Source organism: Sparus aurata, chromosome 21, assembly GCF_900880675.1.
Source record: "Sparus aurata chromosome 21, fSpaAur1.1, whole genome shotgun sequence".
In the NCBI taxonomy this organism is placed as follows: domain Eukaryota; kingdom Metazoa; phylum Chordata; class Actinopteri; order Spariformes; family Sparidae; genus Sparus; species Sparus aurata.
The window spans coordinates 10,393,324-10,413,653 of record NC_044207.1 but is presented as its reverse complement, the minus strand read 5'-3'; the positions used below and the strand labels follow the sequence as shown (position 1 = coordinate 10,413,653).

The 20,330-nt window shown below is 41.5% G+C and overlaps 4 protein-coding genes across 9 annotated transcripts; 1 reads left to right on the top strand and 3 right to left on the bottom strand.

The window, feature by feature from the left end:
* Positions 1-70: 70 nt before the first annotated feature.
* Positions 71-4,252, bottom strand: czib (CXXC motif containing zinc binding protein). 2 transcript variants are annotated; one of them, XM_030403256.1, is made up of 8 exons: positions 4,157-4,244; positions 3,976-4,059; positions 3,640-3,696; positions 3,457-3,538; positions 3,330-3,361; positions 2,785-2,862; positions 572-637; positions 71-371 (listed from the first exon to the last, which is right to left on the bottom strand). In XM_030403256.1, the coding sequence occupies exons 1-8, from the start codon at positions 4,160-4,162 to the stop codon at positions 294-296; spliced, it is 483 nt and encodes a 160-aa protein (XP_030259116.1). In that variant the 5' UTR covers positions 4,163-4,244; the 3' UTR covers positions 71-293. The 2 variants fall into 2 exon arrangements, with proteins under 2 accessions (XP_030259116.1, XP_030259117.1); XM_030403257.1 differs by lacking the exon at positions 2,785-2,862 and having other exon boundaries at positions 4,157-4,252.
* Positions 4,253-5,062: 810 nt separating this feature from the next.
* Positions 5,063-11,033, bottom strand: uck2b (uridine-cytidine kinase 2b). The gene is made up of 7 exons (XM_030403016.1): positions 10,874-11,033; positions 8,643-8,802; positions 7,933-8,029; positions 7,634-7,776; positions 7,270-7,367; positions 6,887-6,935; positions 5,063-6,556 (listed from the first exon to the last, which is right to left on the bottom strand). The coding sequence occupies exons 1-7, from the start codon at positions 10,976-10,978 to the stop codon at positions 6,420-6,422; spliced, it is 789 nt and encodes a 262-aa protein (XP_030258876.1). The 5' UTR covers positions 10,979-11,033; the 3' UTR covers positions 5,063-6,419.
* aldh9a1b (aldehyde dehydrogenase 9 family, member A1b) lies at positions 9,763-16,908 on the top strand. Of its 5 annotated transcripts, none has more exons than XM_030403014.1 (13): positions 9,763-9,830; positions 11,193-11,285; positions 11,594-11,809; positions 12,543-12,688; positions 13,303-13,432; positions 13,757-13,891; positions 14,462-14,658; positions 14,854-14,994; positions 15,071-15,259; positions 15,347-15,434; positions 15,605-15,746; positions 15,824-15,936; positions 16,194-16,908. In XM_030403014.1, exons 3-13 carry the CDS (start codon positions 11,632-11,634, stop codon positions 16,286-16,288), a joined length of 1,554 nt encoding a protein of 517 aa, XP_030258874.1. In that variant the 5' UTR covers positions 9,763-9,830; positions 11,193-11,285; positions 11,594-11,631; the 3' UTR covers positions 16,289-16,908. The 5 variants fall into 5 exon arrangements, with proteins under 5 accessions (XP_030258874.1, XP_030258871.1, XP_030258873.1 ...); XM_030403011.1 differs by having other exon boundaries at positions 11,193-11,427; XM_030403013.1 differs by lacking the exon at positions 9,763-9,830 and having other exon boundaries at positions 11,093-11,285.
* Positions 16,648-20,240, bottom strand: zte38 (zebrafish testis-expressed 38). The gene is made up of 13 exons (XM_030403015.1): positions 20,079-20,240; positions 19,890-19,958; positions 19,530-19,674; positions 18,645-18,708; positions 18,435-18,471; positions 18,299-18,319; positions 18,172-18,198; positions 17,966-18,033; positions 17,736-17,884; positions 17,399-17,631; positions 17,260-17,308; positions 17,139-17,179; positions 16,648-17,006 (listed from the first exon to the last, which is right to left on the bottom strand). The coding sequence occupies exons 2-13, from the start codon at positions 19,938-19,940 to the stop codon at positions 16,959-16,961; spliced, it is 933 nt and encodes a 310-aa protein (XP_030258875.1). The 5' UTR covers positions 19,941-19,958; positions 20,079-20,240; the 3' UTR covers positions 16,648-16,958.
* Between the last annotated feature and the right edge of the window lie 90 nt (positions 20,241-20,330).

Sequence of the window (20,330 nt, the reverse complement as noted above, 5' to 3'; positions counted from 1 at the left end):
TTTTTCATATGATCGCTCACAAATGTAATGTTGGAAGAGGACAGATAAATGTGCAAAGAAAAAGCTCAACTCAGAATGCTCACCTTTCAATTTTATTGAGGCAGTGAAAAAAAAAACCCTTGATCGTGTTGACCCACAACGTGTATGGAGAACCTGTCCTGTTTATCTGTTAATGTTCATCTTCCACCAGACCATGCCACCTTAGCATCTGGAGCGTCCTTTGATGCCAGGAAAGAGGCCTGTTTGGCGGCAGTGTTCATTTGCCCCTCTCTGAGACTAATCACACAATAACATCAGCACTTTTTGAACTGGTGTGTGACCTCGTATATTCCCACCGACTCCTTGAATTTCTCGTCGTAGTCTGTCCAGTCCTGAAATTAACAACACAATGGTTTGTCAAGTTGCATGGATGAAAGTCATTTTCAGAAAATAGAAGAAGCGTAAATCAATATAAGACACAAATGAATGAAATCCAACAGTGCAGTTTCAAAAATTGACTTTGTTTCAAGTCACATTTTTGCCAAAAAGTGTAGACACTACATAAGGGACAGGTTGTTCCCACTGTGTTTACTTTTTCTTGTAGGTTGATGTCATTAAACGATGTTCCAGACTCTGCTCCCTGTGCAGCGAAGCCAGCCTGCGTTCAGAAAAACAACAACAAGAAAAACAGAAAATTAAGAATATTATCACACAATATTACAACAATGATATCATCACATTATGCATGCCTCAAGAGTAATATACTTCATTATTAAGTATGTTGACCTAGTAGGAAGTAAGGTTGTGTCTAATAACTTTAACTGTTTTCATTCAATTTAGGTGTGCCAGTGAGCTGTTCCAGTGTGGTTGGGCACTCATGATTGATCCCAAATGCATTGACTTTTCAGATTGCTGTATTTAATGTCCTCACACTTCTGTTTTTAAACTTTACATAACATCGTGGCCTAGCAGATCCACACTGCTATTTGGAAGCTTTTGATTCAGATTCCTGGTGCCCACTGACGCACGGTCATGGACATTTGAATGGAATAGACTTTTAGACTTTAGACTTTTATTTTATCCCACATCGAGGAAATTTACTTGTCACAGTAGCAAGGTGGACAGACATACAGACATACAATAAGTACAATACTAAAGAAATACTAAAGCCATTGCTGACACAATTGCCTCCCCGGGTCAGTCATCCCTGCTGCCTCCCACCTCTTCTATCCCCCCTGTTTACTGCCCCACGCTCACCTCTACCTCCCTTTCCACTGCTTTCAGCTTGCAGACACCCCCCACAGTGCCCCCCCTGTCATTCATCCACCTTCCCCACCTGACACTCAGCCCCTCTACTCCAATCTGTCCCTCTCCACTATCCATGTGAGAAACAAGCTGAGGACGATGAAGGTGAAGAAGGCTACAGGTCCAGACGGGATCAGCTATAGGCTCCTCAAGTCCTGTACAGACCAGCTGTGCAGGATTGTGGAGTACCTCTTCAACATGACCCTAAAGCTGAGAAAAGTGCCAATGCTGTGGAAAACCTCCTGCATGGTACCAGTGCCAAAGACACCTCATTCAAAGGACTTCAACAGCTACAGAGCAGTTACTCTCACTTCACACCTGGTCCTGGTCAATCTCCATACTCTGGTGAGTCCTTTTATGGACCCATTCCAGTTTGCATAACAACCTGGCATCGGAGTGAAGAACACCATCATCTTTCTCCTGGCAGATCACTGTCACATTTGGAAAAGCCTGGAAGCACTGTGGGGATGATGTTCTTTGATTTCTCCAGTGCTTTCAAGACCATACAGCCTGCACTCCTGGGGGACAAGCTAGAGCTCGACTACCTCACCAACCAGCCACAGTATGTGAGGACTCAGGACTGCGTGTCAGACACAGTTGTCTGCAGTAGGGGCGCCCCACAGCGAACAGTCCTGGCCCCTTTCCTGTTCACCTTGTACACTGCAGGCTTCTCCCATCAATCATTCCACTGCCATCTACAAAAGTTCTCTGTTGAATCTGCTATTGTCTGCCTCGTCAGGGACGGGACAACAGAGCCTGCAGAGAACTTATCAAGGATTTTGTGGACTAGTGCAGCGGAACCACCTCCGGCTCATCGCTGTAAGACCAAACAGCTGGTGGTGAATTTCCGCAGGCACAGACAACCCTGCACACAGTTGAACATCCAGGGAACGGACATTGAGATGGTGACATCTTACAAGTACCTGGGAGTTCACCTGAACAAAAAACTGGACTGGACTGATCACACTGCAGCAACTAACAAGAAAGGTCAGAGCAGACTCCATCTGCTGAAGAAGCTCAGGTCCTTCGGAGTGCAGGTGGCACAGTGCCACCCCCTGCAGGTCACCCCAAGTGTGTTAGGAGAAGTATCACAGGTCCTTCCTTCCAGATGCAGCTCCCAGTAGACCTCACTGTGCAATACAAACTCTATACATAACTAATTTCTATAAATATCTATTATGAATTAACAACAATACACTGCTACACTGTATAATTACACTGTTTATATTGCACATACTATGTTTATAGGAGTTTATTTGTAATTCTTACCTTTTTCTTATATTGTTTATTTTTACTATTATTATTGTTTATCGTTAAATTGAACTGTCCTTTGGTCGCTGTGTCACAGAAATGTCCTTGTTTGTGGGACAAACAAAGGAATTCTGAATTCTGATTCTGTTAAAGTTATTAGGAACACCTGTGCCCTTCCCACAAATCAAAATGTCTGCTGTGAGAAGTCCGAGCCCATGCTACATGCACTGCAAAACTAATTTTTCTCACTTGTGGTTGGAAGTCAATGGGCTCCAGACCTCGACATTCAAACTGCACCATTGTCTTGAAGCGTTCGCTGTCCTCGACCTTCAGCCCCACAAACAAACACCCCGATCAGAGAGAGGGAAACACACTGTTAATAGATAGAAAATGCAGCCGCACTGTCAAAACCTTGTTCTATGTTAGAGTTTTGATCAACAAAATCCAATTTTGGTATTGGTTGCCGATACTAGTGTAATACATTAATTAGATATTGGATTGATGTCACAGATTCATGTGTTGATGTAGATTTAAAAATCTGGTGTTTATATGAACTATAAATATGTAATAATGCAATTTTATGCCCATTTCCAAAATGTTGAAGCACAAATTAATTGAATTATAAATGATTGTCTCCCAGAGTTCTATGTGTTAGTAGGACAGGCAGACATGAGGCATAAACCATCAGTAAATTAACATGAGACAGTCTGCAACAAAACCAGCTAGTAAAAGATCAATGATAACAGATCAGCGACATGCCTCTATCAAAGTGATGGTACAGGATGTTTGCTTACATTATAGGGTGTGATTGTGTCTCCCAGGATATCTGAAAGGTAAAACATTCATATGTTATACTTCCAACAAGTTTTTACCTTTAGAAAAATAAAGAAGAAGTGAGTCAAATGGCATGTCAGCTCTTACCGATTGAATTTTCCCTGGCACAAAGTTTACATTTCTGCACCATGCTGGCACTGCCTCTTCCTCCTTTTAGTGGCACACTCTCCTGTGGAATCATTGCAGATGAACATGGTGGATACGGTGTGTGTGACAATGTGTAGATTAAAGTTGCCAAACTGTATCAACAGAGATTATTTTTGTCCTTACCACTAGGGTTATATACTGCCATTTATCTGGGATCTCTCCACAGTTTCCGCACTTCAGCTATATTAAGGGGGAAAGATACAAAAGGACATGGTCTGAGTGAAAGCCAGTGTCAGAGCATCAGTCTGTAGAATAAACAACACATAAGTTACAGTAGTCAACATGTACCTGCGTTACCTCATTTAGCTAGCTGTCAATAGGGTGTAACATGAAAACACTTTCCTCTGACAACGAGCCTGTTTAGCTTTATTATGACCACGCTGAAACACGAAGAGGAAAATGAGATGAGGTAAAAAAGTGAGCTAGCTAGCTAGCATGCTAGGTTGACGTCCACCCTACCTTCAGAAACCAGCGGAAGTCGTCGCCCAACGGTCTCACATTGGTGACGTTCTCCAAAGTGGCTTTAAACTGCAGCCCAAATTTCTGTAATGCATACAACAAAAGGAAAGGTTAAGATGCACTAGAAACGAGCAGAACTGCTTCAGTGTTTACATCAGAAACGTGCTGAGGCGACACGTACCACCATCTTGGAGCTTGCCCACTGACAACTTCAGTGCTGCTTTCAGGTACTCCTCGTACATTTTGGTGTCTGAGTCATCCCCCCTTCTCTCTCTCTCTCTCTCTCTCTCTCTCTCTCTCTCTCTCTCTCTCTCTCTCTCTCTCTCTCTCTCTCTCTCTCTCTCTCTCTCTCTCTTTGTTTCCATGGAGTTAGCTAGATGACAAAGTAGTATAAAACTATATAAGCCATGTCTGCTGTTTTAGAAATGGAGCTGCATGGCTTCGTTTTGGTTATAGGGTCGCTGGAATTAATATGGGGAAATGTGCGTCCCGTTTGCATCATGCTGCACGCAGCATGAGTCGTCATACTTTCACAATCAAACGTAGCGTGGTGGCTATTTTTTATTTTTATTTTATTTTATTTTTTGTAATCAGGATGATTACGGTCATGACAAGTGTTCACACGTCCGTCAGCATTTTAATGGAGCATGTCTACAGTGGACAATCGCACCCTCTACTGGACACAATGAAAACAACATGAATGACCTACTTATTGTTGACAACGTGAACACTGATTTACTGTAAAAAAAAAAACGGTCCCATGACGTGTATGTAAATTTGGGCTTCAACTAACCACGTCTTTAAATTATCGATTCATCTCGTGAAAATCGATTAAAATTATTTGGGCAATGCTTGGCACAATATCTCGCTCAAAGTGATGTCTTCAAATGCTTCCTTTGTCCAAAACTCATCATAAATCATAAATGACAAATGGAGGCAGTGCAACTTATGATTATCAACATAGAAATAGCAATTATTTTACATTACTTAATTAATCCAATAATCATGCAGCTCTAATGTAAATCTCACTCATACGCATCATTAACTGACATTGTCTAAATAATCATACTCTTTCAGACAGGGACACTGAGCTTTATCATTTTATTGACCATTAGGCAATTGATGTCATTCAATTAGAAATCATCCAACACCCAAAACCAAGTCAACACCCATACTGTACAAATCTCATGGTACAAATCATTCATTCAATTGCACGACACACAACAAATACAGCACATGGAATACAAAATTGATTCAACAATTTTTTTTTTTTTATTATAACCTAGAGTTTGAATGGAAACTGGTTTCTAATGTGGATACTTACTGTACACGTTAACCTGAGGCAACTTTGCAGAGGCATTGTGGTGGGTCTTGATGGTTAATAGCCACACACCTGGGAAAGCGGGTATTGCTGTGGCATTGAACACGCTTTTTTACCACATTTCAAGTCAAAATTATCAACCTGAGTATAAACTTCATACGCTTATCTTGTTTAACATAACCATCATGTGAATGCAAGCAAAACCGCCTAAATTAGGGTAAATAGGTAGATTATATATCCAAATTTGATTATGGTTATAAGTTAATTCCCTCTTAACAGGAATACTTGTATTTTATTTGTTTGACAGAGGGTACAAGCATTCCATAAATGTAACATTACCCACACTAAACTGAGTTAATACAGCAATCAGTTGAACCATCCAGCCTTTGGCTTCATTGGTCTGGTCGTCACATTATTCTGTGTGCAACAATCAGTTTGTTTTTTTTTAAATTGTGTAGTGTGTTACTGCTGCGGCAGACATACAGAATCAATGTGGTGGACACTTTGTGTAGTAAACAGACCTCTAGTGTAACACTTTACACTACATAATACAACAGGGGAACTTAAAAACACTGGTGGAAAGGGAAACACCAAGATTGTCATTAGAAATACAGAGTGCAATCCTGGTTTCTTCAACTCGCCTTCTAATCCACAACCTTCTCGTTTGGAACCCACCCCAAACATTTATCACATCCCCTGGCCATTATGGGTTCAAGTTTTATCAGACATAAAAAAAATAAAAATTAAAAAAAAAAGTAAAAGGATTCCCCTCTTTTATTCATTAGCATCATGAATTTTCCATGGAGCAGCAGGGGACACATAAAAAACAAAATGCAATCTGGGAGGAAAATGCATGGGATCAATGTTAACCCATGGTCTCATCACAAGAATAACAAGAGTTTCTCTTTTACCCTCCTGACAAAAATCTAAATCTCAAGTTCAACAATTACAATGAAAGTAACTAATAACAAGAGTAGTCAGAATAATAATATAATAATAAAAGGCATTTCAATTCTTTTTGCATCTCTTTTTTTCCTCTTAAATACAGGGATGCCAACAGGCATTATTTACAGCGCGACCCCCCCACACCCCTCTCCGCCCTGTGAAGAGAGGTGTGATGAGGTCAATGAGGCCGGCTGCTGGACTCCGAGGTCCGCCGCTGACGTGGAGTGCTGTGGCCATTCGTGCAGCCGTTGTGACGCTTGCTTAGTCCGCCGTTCAGAATGTCTTGGATGTGCTGTACTATCAAGTTGATGGCCACTGGAAGAAAAGAGAAAAAAATATGAATAATACCGACATCGATTTAGCATTTTACCTTTATTAACAGACTCAAGACAATGACTTTTTAAAAATGGTATGAAAACAGAACCATAACGTCCATATTCCATGTGCTCTTTCTCTTCGTAAAAAAGAAAAGCAGTAAAACGCAGTGTTCAGACACAGGGTTAATAGAGGTGCTACAGCAATGGACTATGTGTTTTTAAACACTTAAGCATGTAAAGTTTTTCTGGTAGAAACCCAAAATAAAAATATTAACTTGAAAATTAGCATAATGTAGGACCTTTAGATTTTTTAAATGATTTTCCTTACCAAGGTTATCTGCTCCTCGTGGAATGATCACATCTGCATACTTCTTTGTCTAGAAGAAACAAATACTATGTCAATGCTCAAGCAACAATACTTTTATTATAAGATGTGTATTGATAACATATACAGATCACGAGTTAAATAAATAAGGGGGAAAAAAAAAAAAACTAAGATTTCTGTACTATTCAAAACAACTCAGCAGTGTTGCCCAGTGGACAAACAATGTAATGACAATAGTTCCCTGATGACATCAAGTGTGTCTGTGGTCTTTTTCGTGCTGCAGTTTCTTACTGGACATTGGCCGACATGCGCGTTAAAAACAAAATTCCTATTGTGAGCTAGAGCTGGCTGAGCAGTTGGGCTCTTAAGTTAAGAAAGTCACTTACTGGTAAACAGAATTCCTCGAAGGCCGGTTTCACAAAAGTGATGTACTGAGTCAGCACCTGCTCCAGCTCTCTACCGCGCTCGCTGATGTCTCTAAGAACTGAAAGCAAGCAAGACAGACTATATCAAATATGGGCCATTAAGAAAAAAGGACAAAAATGTATCTAAACACACACCGGTATTCTGCAATTCATTCACTGCTTCAACATTTTTTTTTTTAAATCAACAGCACTGAGACTAGTTTAGTTTAACAACTATTTACATACTCAAGTTAGGTGGTAAAAAATGCTCTACAATTGCTACACCCGTTATGGCTACTTGACGTTACAGACTGATGCTCAGATCCATCCAACACGTTCTACATACCTCGACGTGACAGCCGCGTGTCTGGATCTGTGTCAACAAACAGCTTCATCTGGAACAGGTCTCTGATTTCCTGTGAGTAGAACATGAGGATGCCCTCAAACAGGACCACGTCGGCCGGATACACCGTGACAAACTCCTCTTTCCTGGAACACAAACAAAACGAGTTTCCTCCTCTGAGCAAGTACATTTAGACACGGTGTGTGATTACACAATCACAAAAGTTATAAAAACAAATAAGAGGCTTTCATTGTAGAGCAAATGTCTATTCTGCGGGAAGACACACAGAAGGATGCGCACACCTGGAATGCGTGACAAAGTCATAAACTGGAATCTGGACCGTCTTTCCCTGCAGAATCTGTCGCAGTGTTTGCATGATGAGCTCATTGTCAAAGGCATCTGAAAACAAGAAAAGGCAAATGCTCAGTTGCAATCTTTAGGAGATGTCGTGTCATTTAACCCATGTTACACTAGCTTGGGGTTTGGCCATGGACACGTGGGACCCTACACTGCACGTTTGGTAACATTGAATCCCTTTCGTGGAACAGGTGTTGGGTTCAGTCTCTGAGCCTTAGAGCAGCTGCCTCTGAGAAAGGCCTGCTGACTGTGGGGATTTTAAATCAGCCAAGAAAGGAAGCAGGAGCAAGGGGGGAGGGAGGGTAAAATATGGCTCCAAAAATGGAGTCAATGCTTCAGCCAAAAACCACACTGGAAAAATTATCAACGTGGCAGCAAAGCACGCAGCTGAGCACATGCCTGCATTACGCATTTGATACCATCTTGGCGATTTGCTTGTTTGAGTTTGCTAGATGTCGTCACCTAAGCCTCAATATTCAATCTGTGTAGCGCTAAAGTAGCAGCAGCTCTGACCAATTCCAAGTGTCAGCTCAAATTGTGTGAAAAGGATTTTTAAGGCAAATGACATCAGTCATAAGGGTAACATGCATCAGCTATGGTGTAGCTCCCCACATAGTGCATGACCTGTACCACCAACTACTCAGTGTCGGCATACCTGGATGATCAAAGTTGAACTGGCCCTTCTGTGCCTTTGCCTTCTGCTCTGGAGTTAGCACTTTGTAGAAGCTGTCCTGGCTGAGGATCGCCACCTGCCGTTGGTGGTGGTCGATCTTGTTCTGGCCCAGCAGCTCCATGATTTTCCCACATACCGACGACTGGAGAAACAGATGAGAATGTGGGACTACGTCACAAGATGGGAAATGTGATGTTTGAGCTTACACCGTCTATATAAATAGAGATGGAAATGGTTTTGGTTGTGCAAGGTGCCACTGGTTCACTTGAACTTGATATGAGAGAAAGCACCAAAATAAAAGTTTCAATTCCTTCCACATGGAACAGAATTAACACCGTTAACATCCTGTTAAACCTAGTTGTATTTGTACCAGGAAATGAGGTGGGTGGGTAATTCCCCACACTGAATGAGTCAGCTAACCCTGCCATAGGTGAACTGCCTGGTGGCCCAACACATTTGTCCCCACTGACCTTCCCAACTAAATGAATCTCATACCCAATGCTGACTGGGCGTTCTCCAGCTACCCGAGGCTGTGTCGCCTTTGTGTGCGTATGACTGCACTGCAATGAATTTGGACGCCCCCCACTTAGGTGCTGGGAAGTTGCGCCAATGCACTTGAATGCAACAATTTCGGGCAAAGGGGCCTGCTTTTGAACCCATCTACTGCATCATCTTCAGTCTTTTGGACAGATAATCTATTGTTTTGATTATTCAGTTGCTTCACTGTTGAAGATAAAGCAAAACATTTGAGTTATCTGGTGTTTTTTCCACTTGCTGAGCATTTGACATTCATCTAGTTATTCAGCAAAATTTGTCAATTATTGAAAATGATCACTAATGAGTTCATGGATGATGAAGTTTATTAACTAAACCTCTTAATATCTTTATATTCAAAACTAAAAAAGGACGATATATATCGTAATTAAGCGTTATCAGTGGAGTCAATGTCAATACAATACAATCCACTACATTAATCGCTGCTGCGTTCAAATGAGGAGACTAAAACGACTCGATCCAATCCATGAGCAGCCTGCCCACTAATTAAAGCTCGTCTAGTGAAGCGTCATACTCTTCCTCCGGTCCCTTGTCAGGACTTCTCCGGAAGCAAAACACTTGCTCCGTGTCGGCGTGCGGCTATCTGGGACAATCTGTGACGAACAAAGTGAAGACGTAATGCAACCGCACCGCACGGGAAACAAATACAGTCACGACAATGTGTCGACGCTGAAAAACATAATGGCCTTGGTAGTGAGCTTTTCCGCTGAACGCGCGAATTCGGATTAAACGAGGCGCGGTTTCTGGCACCACTCGCAAAATACACTGATAACAAAGAACTCCGATGGCGTCTTTAAAAATAACACCGCGCCTGTCACATGGACGTGGGGGTCAGCGCTACCCACGCAGTCGGGGAAGCTGTGCATTTGCTAGCGGTGTGTTAAATCGCTCACGCTCGGTTTAAGTTTAAGATGATCTCGGTTTGTGTTACGTACACTAATCCGCCTGGTCAAAACATTTACTCCGTTTCATTAAACGGTTTCCGTGTAGAACAAAGGGACGTGGGCGCGATGGCTTCGGAGAAACCTTCCTCTCTGCCGTTTCCCACTGGCGCCTGTGTCTGTTATCACTCGTTATATTAGACCAACATCTAGGTTACCGTTATCCAACGTCGGCTGTTGCCCCAGATAACCAAAAAATATATATCTTAACGCTACACAAAAGTTAATTTGGCTCATGAAAACACCGTTTCAATGTCATAAAATATATTCTGTTTAGGACATAAATGTAGTTCACATTGTTTACAAACAGGGGAGTTAAGGGAAGCTGACACAAGCCAGCTATTGTCTAGCGCACCCGGCACTGTTAGCATGTGATGGAATTTAGCTAGGCGGCTAGGTAAGCTATCGCCACTGATCTCCACGTAGTCTGAAGTCAGTGGGTCCTGTTAGCGACCGCCATCCCGTACGAGATGGAAAGACGCAATGTGAGACAAAAAAACAGCCCAGGACAGGCAATAGACAAGCAAGCTTAGCTAAACCGGCGCTGGCAAAGAGCTGGGTGGCTAAACAGATGATAGAGCTGTCAATCAACGCCGCGTCGCCAAAGCCACGCGGTCAGTGAGGACCCAGCTGCCTACTGACCCCCTTTCGTGAATTAGGCCAGAATGACCATGACAAATTGCGAAAACTGCCAAATTACGTAGCGAGGGTATTAACCTTTCCGCTGGCGGTGCCTCCGGACACACCGATGAGAAAGGGCTGTCGAATAATGTTGGTATTCTCGTCACGGTCCCTTAGATGTGTTTCGCTATCCCCGGCCATACTTGCAGTGTGCCGCCTGCGCTGCTTTGCTGGAATATCATTGTGGCGAAGCTCCTCCCAGAACACCAACGTCACTCTTATGCACGCTTTTTTTATTTACGTTAATTTAATTTCATGTATTTCTCAACATAGTGTAATTGTCACATCTTGTTTATTATCAACTTGGTCATTTGTAAATAAATAAAAAAATCTTTTTTTATTGCGTGTTTGACAGTGAAAATAACCAATCGGCTGACAACTTCCGGTGACCTCAGCAACGGTCGAACATAGGATGCCCCGCCTCCTGGTTGAGACACAGCTACATAATGTAACGTTAACCAACATCACATTACGTTTTTTTTAGATTTATAACCTAAAAAAACAATAGGAAGTGTGAAGAATCCTTTACGTAAGTTTACAAAGACTTAAATACATTTGTACAACGCCACGAATGACACGACGAGGAAAAAGTAGGTGGTGTTTTGAACACTTAATGTAGCGAAGTACTCAGTTTAGTTTAGTTTAGTTTAATTTAGTGAAACACCTTGCAGGTTTTCTAATGTTGTCGGTTTTGTTGATATGAAGCACCACCATCAGAAAACCCTGGATTTGACCTGTAGTATGTATGTTTTGCAGTTATCAGCTAAACTCCGAGAAACAGACTAAATTTGAGTATGCTGCAGAGACTCGCTGCGTACCTGCGACGGCCCGCTGCTGCTCCTCTCGTGGCCGCAGTACGATGCGTGTCCTCGGGCTCAGTGGACATCACGGCGCCGCTGAACTTCTGGGCTGGGAAGAGACGGACCAGCCAAGAGAAACGCGACAAGGAAAACGTTTACGAGCCTGCAACGGGTAAGCCACACATTTATTTGATATTACAACAAGTTGTCTGTCCATTGACACTTATGTTTCCTAACTGAACTTTGGTCACTGGGTCTGTCTGGTGATTTCAGGCTTGGTAGAACATTATCATGCATTTTGGGGTTATGACGTCCTACTTTCTACATAACATGGCCTACATTTGACATTTACATACCCAGGAAAGTCAACTTTGCACACATGCTGTTTTTCAGACACACAGGCCTGTACATGCTGACCCATATATACTGTGTCAATGAAGTCACACTGGCCTCTTCCCTTGTGCAACCTCTCTCATGTCCCCTGAGCAGCTTCAGTAGAGCAGAACCAAGTCAAACAACCATGCCCTGACTATCACAGCATTCCTTGGCAGCCTGCACATTGTATGGCTTTCAGTCGTATTGAATTGAAGGCTTTTTGTGAAGCACGTGTTTAAACAGACATAATTCCATTTGAAGTAGCACACAGCCTGCATACAATCACCTCTTCAGGCTAAATGATGCTCCTTATCTTATGACTAATGATATTATAAAAGAAACCTTCAACACCAAAGTGTAAATGCCACCTTGAAATAAGAATGCTGCGACCAGAAGCATATTAAGCTTGAGCTAAGTAAACAAAAATTTAAGTGAGGCATCCTTGCCAAATAGAAATTGTTTCGCTGTTTGATTTCTATATTAAAGCTGTGTACTCATCTTTTGTAACCACCATATATTTCACTTTCCAGGGCGAGTCCTCTGTCAGTTGGAACCATGTGGGGCTGTGGAGGTCAATCAGGCTGTGGAGGCTGCGAAGTCGGCCTTTGGCCACTGGAGCAAGCTGTCTGGGATGGAGAGGGCGAGGATCATGATAGAAGCTGCCCATATCATTGAGGTGTTTTTTGTTTTGTCATGTTCCTTGATTTTTTTTTTGGTTGTCTGTTTCCATGCTCCACCTGAAAACATGTCAACTGGTACAAAGACCACATAATTGTAACATCTCTTTTTCTGAATCTTTTCCCTTGCGACTACCACACATTTTATAGGGGATGATGGCCTCGACCTTAACTAATTTTATTGACAGTTCGCCCCTATATCAAAAATATATATCTCTCCTCTTAAGGTTAGTTAATGGTCATGAGTGTGACATGGGTACCGATGTGGACAGAGCCCTTCTATGGAGCAGTACCAATGGATATTAATGGTGCTATTAATTCATCTAGATTGTTTTGCTGTAAGTTGCTGTGTTTTGGAGATATCTGAATTGTAATGGAACTAGATGGCATGCAGGTTGTGGTGCTCACAGCACTGAAAAAATACTGTTCAAAAACTCAGCAGCAATGTCTCTTTCCAGAGGTCATGACCTGGTTACTCAAGATAATCAGCAGACCTTGTTGTGTTCTTTCTACTGAATTACACTAGCCAACTGCACAGAAGGGAGCCTGCAACATGTTGTGTAACAATTATATGAACAAAATGTATTACTCTTATCCTGGCTTTCATCTACAGAGCAGGAGAGAGGAGATAGCTGAAATGGAAGTGGTCAACAATGGGAAGTCCATCACAGAGGCCCGTCTGGATGTGGACTCTGCCAGACTGTGTATAGAGTACTATGCAGGGATGGCCTGCACTCTGGCAGGTTGGTACGATGCAGCTCTCACTTGTTAGTTACAAGAGGTGCCGTGATGATATCCCATTTTTCTAATGTCAGGTACCAGTCACCTAGTGTTTACAGTTCTAAAGCCATCTATATAAATGTTGGAGGGTATAGACAAAAAAAAAAAAACTGGTACTGGACCGTAGAAATGTTCAGTGACCTGTTGCAGTGGCCATCAGACCACGATTTCCATCATATGTGTTGGTAAAAGAAAAGACTTTCAGCAAAGGTTATGACATACATTATTCAGATTTCTTTTTTACTTTTGCTTACCTTGTTTATACTTCTGCTTTTTCCTTCGTCAAGGCCAGCATGTCCAGCTGCCTGGGGGGTCCTTTGCCTACACCCGCAGGGAGCCTCTGGGAGTCTGTGTCGGAATCGGTGCTTGGAATTATCCTTTTCAAATTGCAGCCTGGAAATCAGCTCCAGCCTTGGCCTGTGGTATGGGGTATCTCTAAAGTTGTCAAGTCACAAGTTAGGTTATTCAAATGGCTTGTTTACTTGTCAGTTGGCCAAGGAAATACTTAGAGGTTTTAGGTTTGTCTAATCCTACAGTGCAACAATTTGTAAAGCACTACAAATTGCAATCAGTCTTTCCCAAATTTGGTTCATGTGATATTGGGTGAATCTGATTTTTTTTTCCTTCAAATGCCGAACCGTATTTGTGTGATTGGTTGTCAAGTTTTGTAGGTTTAGCTTATTTGACAAACTGCCATAACTCTGAAACATATTTTGCAATGAAGCTAAATTTACAGGTCGACAGTTATACAGTGTTAATGGCACTTCACCTATAGATGGCACTACAGCAGCATAATGAATGAAAATGGTTTGTCTCAGTAGTCATGAGTCTGCATCTTCACACAAATCCTCATAATTTTATGCAAGAAGTGCTAAAATTCATTATTTAGGTATTGATGATAAAGGATAGCCTATTTGCCTAAATATAGGCTCTGAGTGGTTTTGAATTAATTAAATGAGTCAAGTTTTACTTGTGTCTTGTGTCTAAAATAGGTAACTCTATGGTGTTCAAGCCGTCACCAGTGACGCCTGTGACAGCAGTCCTGCTGGCAGAGCTGTACACCCAAGCTGGGGCTCCAGAGGGGCTGTTCAACGTGGTGCAGGGCAGCCAGGAGACCGGCAGCTTACTCTGCCATCACCCAGACGTCGCTAAGGTCTCCTTCACTGGGAGTGTGCCCACAGGCAAGAAGGTGGGAACTATAAATTCTTAACACTGGCTCAACCTTTCTTGGTTTTATGAGTATGAGACATTAAACAGAATAACACATCTAAATCATTAAACACTGTGGTACATACCTCTCGATTTAGGATTTGAAGAGTTCGTGTTATTGATGTTGAGGTGTGACTTTTCCATTGATAGATACTCTTCCATGACTTTAACACAGATTATGGAGATGGCGTCCAAGGGGGTGAAGCCTGTAACTTTGGAACTCGGGGGAAAATCTCCTCTGCTCATCTTCAAGGACTGCGATGTGGAGAACGCTGTGAAGGGTGCTCTCATGGCAAACTTCCTCTCTCAAGGCCAGGTAGATGGAGTGTTTGGCTTTTACAATTTTAGCTTGTGTTAGACTCATTTGATTGGATGGATTAAATGTGTCACAGGTCTGTAGCAATGCTACCAGGGTGTTTGTCCAGAGGGATATTCTGCCTGAGTTTATGGAGGAGGTGGTGAGGAGGACCCAGGCGATTGAGATAGGAGACCCACTATTGGAGAGCACCCGAATGGGGGCATTGGTCAGCCAGCCACACCTGGAAAGAGTCCTCTCCTTTGTTGATCAGGCAAAGAAAGAGGTAAAACCTACTATACTATAGTACTACTAGAATACTACTACAGTGTGTAAACAGGCTGTCTGTCATGTACATTGTGTTTTTTACTAGGGAGCTACAGTGTTGTGTGGAGGTGAACCTTTTATCCCATCAGATCCTAAACTCAGAGGTGGATACTACATGACTCCATGTGTTCTGGGTAAGACATACACACATTCCTCCATGAACACAGTGCATTCAGAAGACGTATAACTTTCTTTTTACTCTTTGTAGTGTTGCTGACTATTTTACTTTTTTTCAGTCAACACGTGACTCTTAAGGTTACTCCAGTGTTTCCAAATTCTTGTCTTTTCTTTTTCCCTCATTTAGGCAACTGCACAGATGAGATGACCTGTGTGAAGGAGGAGATCTTTGGTCCTGTCATGTCTGTGTTGTCTTTTGAATCAGAAGAGGAGGTATTACGGAGAGCCAATGACACCTCCCTGGGTCTGGCTGCAGGAGTTTTCACTAGGTAGGTTTGTGAAACTTGAAAATGAACACATGAGTGAAGGAAGGCTATTTTTTTTACCTTGTGTTTCATGTCTGTAGTGATGTGAGGCGAGCCCATCGTGTAGTTGAGCATCTCAAGGCTGGTTCCTGTTTCATCAATAACTATAACATCACTCCTGTGGAGGTTCCCTTTGGAGGCTTCAAAATGTCAGGTATAGTCTGGTTAACACACAGACCAAGAGCCAAATCACTTGCTGTGTGAAAGTAATGACCTATGTGTGATTGCACTAAGTATGTCAAAAAGAAAACGTTTTAAAAATTTACCCTCCTGCAGAGTCTATTACAAGGCTATCGCTAGACGACCATATGATAACATCGGAGAGTGCTTTCTTATTTAAAATATTGCTTCAGCACTGTCCAGTCAAAGAAGTAGAAGTGGAAGTAAATGTTTGATCTTTATATTCATCAGGTATAGGACGAGAGAATGGCCAGGTGACGATCGAATACTACTCCCAGCTGAAGACTGTGTTCGTGGAGATGGGAGATGTGGACAGCTTATTCTAAGACCCATACATCAGGAGTATGATGGAGCTGTGACATTGCCCCAGAGACTGAAACGGATGTTCTAGTTAAGAATACTTCCATCACTAAGGGACAGAACATGAGATACTGGTGCTTAAAGTGAAGGAAACTCAAGTCTGCCCTAAAAACGAGCCATGATTTTTCAATATATTCTGAATGTGATGTAAATGTAACACAGAGGCAATCTGAAACAAATGGCTGACAGGTCAAATCAAAGTCCGTTATGATTTACTGAATCTTGATTGATTTCAGCCACCATAGCATAGATACAATATGATTTGCACTGTGTTTTCTTGCTCAATATATAAGTCATCCATGCACAGAATAACATGTTTACAGCGTTGTTTACAAGTCAAGCTTTATTTCTTAAACATATCAGTATATTTTTATATACCTAATAATGAAGCACTTAATCTAGATTGTACAGTTCATGTAGATTTTTTGTGCAACGTTGTCAAAATTAGAACTGTGGCGGTATCATCCTGCCTTGTTGGGAGAGATTATCATGTAGGGAACCTGTCAAACACATTTGCTTCTAATGTCAGTTGTAACATAGCATTAAACGGTGCTGAACATTGTAATAAAAATGAAGAAGTAATTCATATTTGTGTTAACATTGCTGACAGCCTTTGTTTTGTGTGTTGTGTTGTGGCTAAGTTCTTCTTTTTTTCCTTGACAGATTTTTGGCAGCTGCATTTCTCTAAAAGAGACACACAAAAGATAATAACTTGTCAAGTTTTCATCATGGAAATTATAAGAATAATAAAATATGTATTTTATTTTTCTATAATCTGCACACTCAGATATAATCATGCCTCTAGTACAACTGTACCTTTGCCATGGGTCTTGTAGGTTTCTTGAACTGTGCAGACTCTGTTTAAAGGAAAGTCAACAGTGTAAACCCTTTGATACGTTTTAGTACATTTTTATTAAAAGAAGCAACACAGACTTACCATCTTCAGAAGGTAGATCCTCTTCGTCAGAGATTTTCTTGCAAGGATCCTGTAACAACGTGTATATAGACAGTTGACACACTGGTAGCAAATTGCTGCACCTTAAAAGAACAGATACAATTCCTCTTTCTGGACCTACCTTGATCATTTCCCTCTCTGGAGAACATTTCTGAGAAACCTGCTTGGTCTCCCTCAGGTGGTTCCCCTCTTGAAGCTTCTCCAGCCGGCTTTGTTCCGCTGACACACGCACTCTCAATGTGTGGAAGGCCGTCTGCACCTCACCCACCTTGAAGTGCACAGCGACGCCTTCAAACCACAGGCTGTCAGATTCACCCTCCCTGAAGCCTGGTGGTTGGTAGTCAGCAGGGGTGACTTTGAAAGGAGAGCAGGTGGAGATGATAATTCTATGCAACCCAAGAAAAGCACAGGACTCTTGCTGAATCTCATTTAGTTTAGCTGAGGCATGAATGTCTTACTGTCATCGTAGTAGTAGAGCTTCATGGTGAGGTAGACATTGTTGGGGAGGGTGTCCAGGTTCTGCATGAGCAGGAAGAGCTTTCTGATGAGCAGCACAGAGGCTCTCTTGGTGTCCTCCATAGTCACCTGCACCTCCACATCATTGTTCCTGTGTTTTCACAGAGGTTATTATAATCACATGTGAAGACCCAATCCAAAACTTTGATGCAAGAATCAAGTCTACCCAAACCTGAGTATGTCCATCTCTGGTCCCTTCTCTGTGTATTTGAATTTGAACTGGTATGACTCAATAATGCACTGCAAAATGAGGAAAAGACAAATTCATGTTTTTTTTATTGTTGATCAGATTTCACATTGCTATTATGACTGGGCAAAAGCATGTTTCTGTTCATAATCTAAACAAATTATATTTCAGTATTTCAAGAGAGAACTTACATTAGGTTGATCTGGATTGGTGTACACCTAGATTGCAATGAAGTGTTTTACAGTTACTGTTGGCAGCTTCTCTTATGTTAGCAATAAGTTGGCTTTAAATGTTCATGTGCTGACTTAATTTACTCACCCCAATAAAAACAATCTGGAGCTGTTGAGAGGACAACATTGAATATTATTGAAACTAGTGGCAGTATCTATTGATCAAAATGGCAGAGCAGATGAAACTTTACAAATTCAAAGTATCCATGGATGCATGAACTTACATACTGCTTCTCTAATGCATCGAAGCAGCCCATCATCCTGGAACACAGATTGAACCGGGTGAAAACATCAATTAGGATAGGAAATGATAACTTCAAGTCACCTAGTGGTGATTATCACGGAAGATTTTGTGTTTTAAAAATGGGTCTGACTTCTGGTGTTAGGTGGTATTGTACTGTCTGGCAGCATTAAGGCAGGAATACCATTATTACCATTTCACAACTTTACTGGCTCCAGAGCTGTTGCAGTCTTCACGTAAAACTTTGATGCACAAATCTGATGAAACACATGACACATCAAGAAAGAACAGCATTTTACTTCGATGATAGAATAATGAGTTCCACGATGCAGGATTAGTGACTAATCATTTCTGTTAGAAAAGTCAGAAATAGGACCATTTTTAAATGCAATTTGTGTAAACTTGCCAACTCATTTGGGGAAAAAGTAATAGAATTAATACATTTATTGCCAAGTCTATGCCTATTGGGAACCAAAAAGTATTGCCCGTATTTATCAAAATATGAGTCTGGGGTTATTACACTAGGAGTTGTCACAACTGCCCAAATGATCCTCAAATTGTGTAATAAACATCCTCTCCAGATCTTAAAAAAATGAACCTGTTACAACACATGTTAGCTAGAGTCAATGATGAAGATAAGGATTTAAGATGGTCGCACTTTTTTGCCTCAAACTGAAAAGATATGGTTACATTGCTTTAATTGTTAAATGTTAATTTTGGTTGGTCTGTATGATCATGTACCATGGGGCTTTGGATATAACCTAAAGGTAAAGGTATGTTTGTGTACAATATGATTAACTCAATAAAACCTTTAGCAAAAATAAATGATAACCACCATAAGCCCCCAAATTGTGTGTCTTTGGATTGTGTCTACTGGAACTACTTACTGGGTTTGCAAAGTCTTAAATGTGCATTTTTTTCCCCCGTTAAGCTGTAATTTCTATGTAGAGATTCTTTCAAAAACACTGGCTATTGTAATGACAACAAGCTTTTATACAGCAATAAGTATTTTCCCTTTGGGAGGCCTATGCAGGAACTTCTTTGGTATTGCTGAACATTTGTGCTCATCTGTATTCACCTTCCAGATATCTGGATCTGTAGGCATTCTCCGGAAAAATCCCTCGGAGGTAGGTGATGGAGGAGATTGCCACGGCCATCATCCTCTTGACGAACACAAGGGACTCCTGCTCGGTTTTCAACTTGTCCAGGAATAATCTTGCCCACTTTGACACACATAAACAAAGACGTCGTATACTGGGGGAAACATCCAGTTAAGCTAATTCTGTCTTGGTGGCCACACGATGTCGCAGTTGCTCAAGTGTCTCTCAGGGCTAACTTCAAAATATCAAGTTCAACATTTAGCTACTCGCGAACACGCAGAGTGAGTGTTCTAAATGGTAAACACATTATCGTTGACTGGTGTGTGTTGTGGTCAAACCTCAGCAGTTTCCTCCTTGCTCTTCCTGATGCACATCTTCCCAGCTGCCATGTTCTGCTTGCTCTGATGCTGAGGGTTGTAGTTAGCAAGGAAACGATTATACTAACGATTAATTAACCTAGTTAACAAGATAAATACACATGAATCTCGGATAATAAAGCACACGCTGATTTAATCAACTTAAGTCACCTTTCCTCCCAGAATCACTCTAATATGTTACTCAATGGAGCCCTTCTCTATCCCTCACAGGTCAGGCTGAGGTCAAACACTAAAAATGAGTCAAAGATTAGCTAGGAGTTCATAATTTGTTTCCCGCCGAAAGTAACGACGTCCCCACGTCGTACTTTGTCATTTAAGTTGACTGAAATGAGTTAGGGCATAAGTTTAATGTCATTTTCTGAATTAACCTTCAATGAAATAAGCAATGGGATATAATTGATA

Coding starts and splice junctions, on each gene's coding strand:
- czib (XM_030403256.1), bottom strand. Junction 3,697..3,975: donor ACTTCCGCTGGTTTCTGAAG/GTAGGGTGGACG, acceptor CCCTTAATATAG/CTGAAGTGCGGAAACTGTGG. Junction 2,863..3,329: donor ACACAATCACACCCTATAAT/GTAAGCAAACAT, acceptor GTGGGGCTGAAG/GTCGAGGACAGCGAACGCTT.
- uck2b (XM_030403016.1), bottom strand. CDS start 10,978: ATGGCCGGGGATAGCGAAACACATCTAAGGGACCGTGACGAGAATACC. Junction 6,936..7,269: donor TCGAGGAATTCTGTTTACCA/GTAAGTGACTTT, acceptor TGTTTCTTCTAG/ACAAAGAAGTATGCAGATGT. Junction 6,557..6,886: donor ACGAGGAGCAGATAACCTTG/GTAAGGAAAATC, acceptor CTTTTCTTCCAG/TGGCCATCAACTTGATAGTA.
- aldh9a1b (XM_030403014.1), top strand. CDS start 11,632: ATGCTGCAGAGACTCGCTGCGTACCTGCGACGGCCCGCTGCTGCTCCT. Junction 13,433..13,756: donor GATGGCCTGCACTCTGGCAG/GTTGGTACGATG, acceptor TCCTTCGTCAAG/GCCAGCATGTCCAGCTGCCT. Junction 14,995..15,070: donor ACTTCCTCTCTCAAGGCCAG/GTAGATGGAGTG, acceptor AATGTGTCACAG/GTCTGTAGCAATGCTACCAG.
- zte38 (XM_030403015.1), bottom strand. CDS start 19,940: ATGGCAGCTGGGAAGATGTGCATCAGGAAGAGCAAGGAGGAAACTGCT. Junction 19,675..19,889: donor GCAAGGAGGAAACTGCTGAG/GTTTGACCACAA, acceptor TGTGTGTCAAAG/TGGGCAAGATTATTCCTGGA. Junction 18,709..19,529: donor CAGATCCAGATATCTGGAAG/GTGAATACAGAT, acceptor GTGTTTCATCAG/ATTTGTGCATCAAAGTTTTA.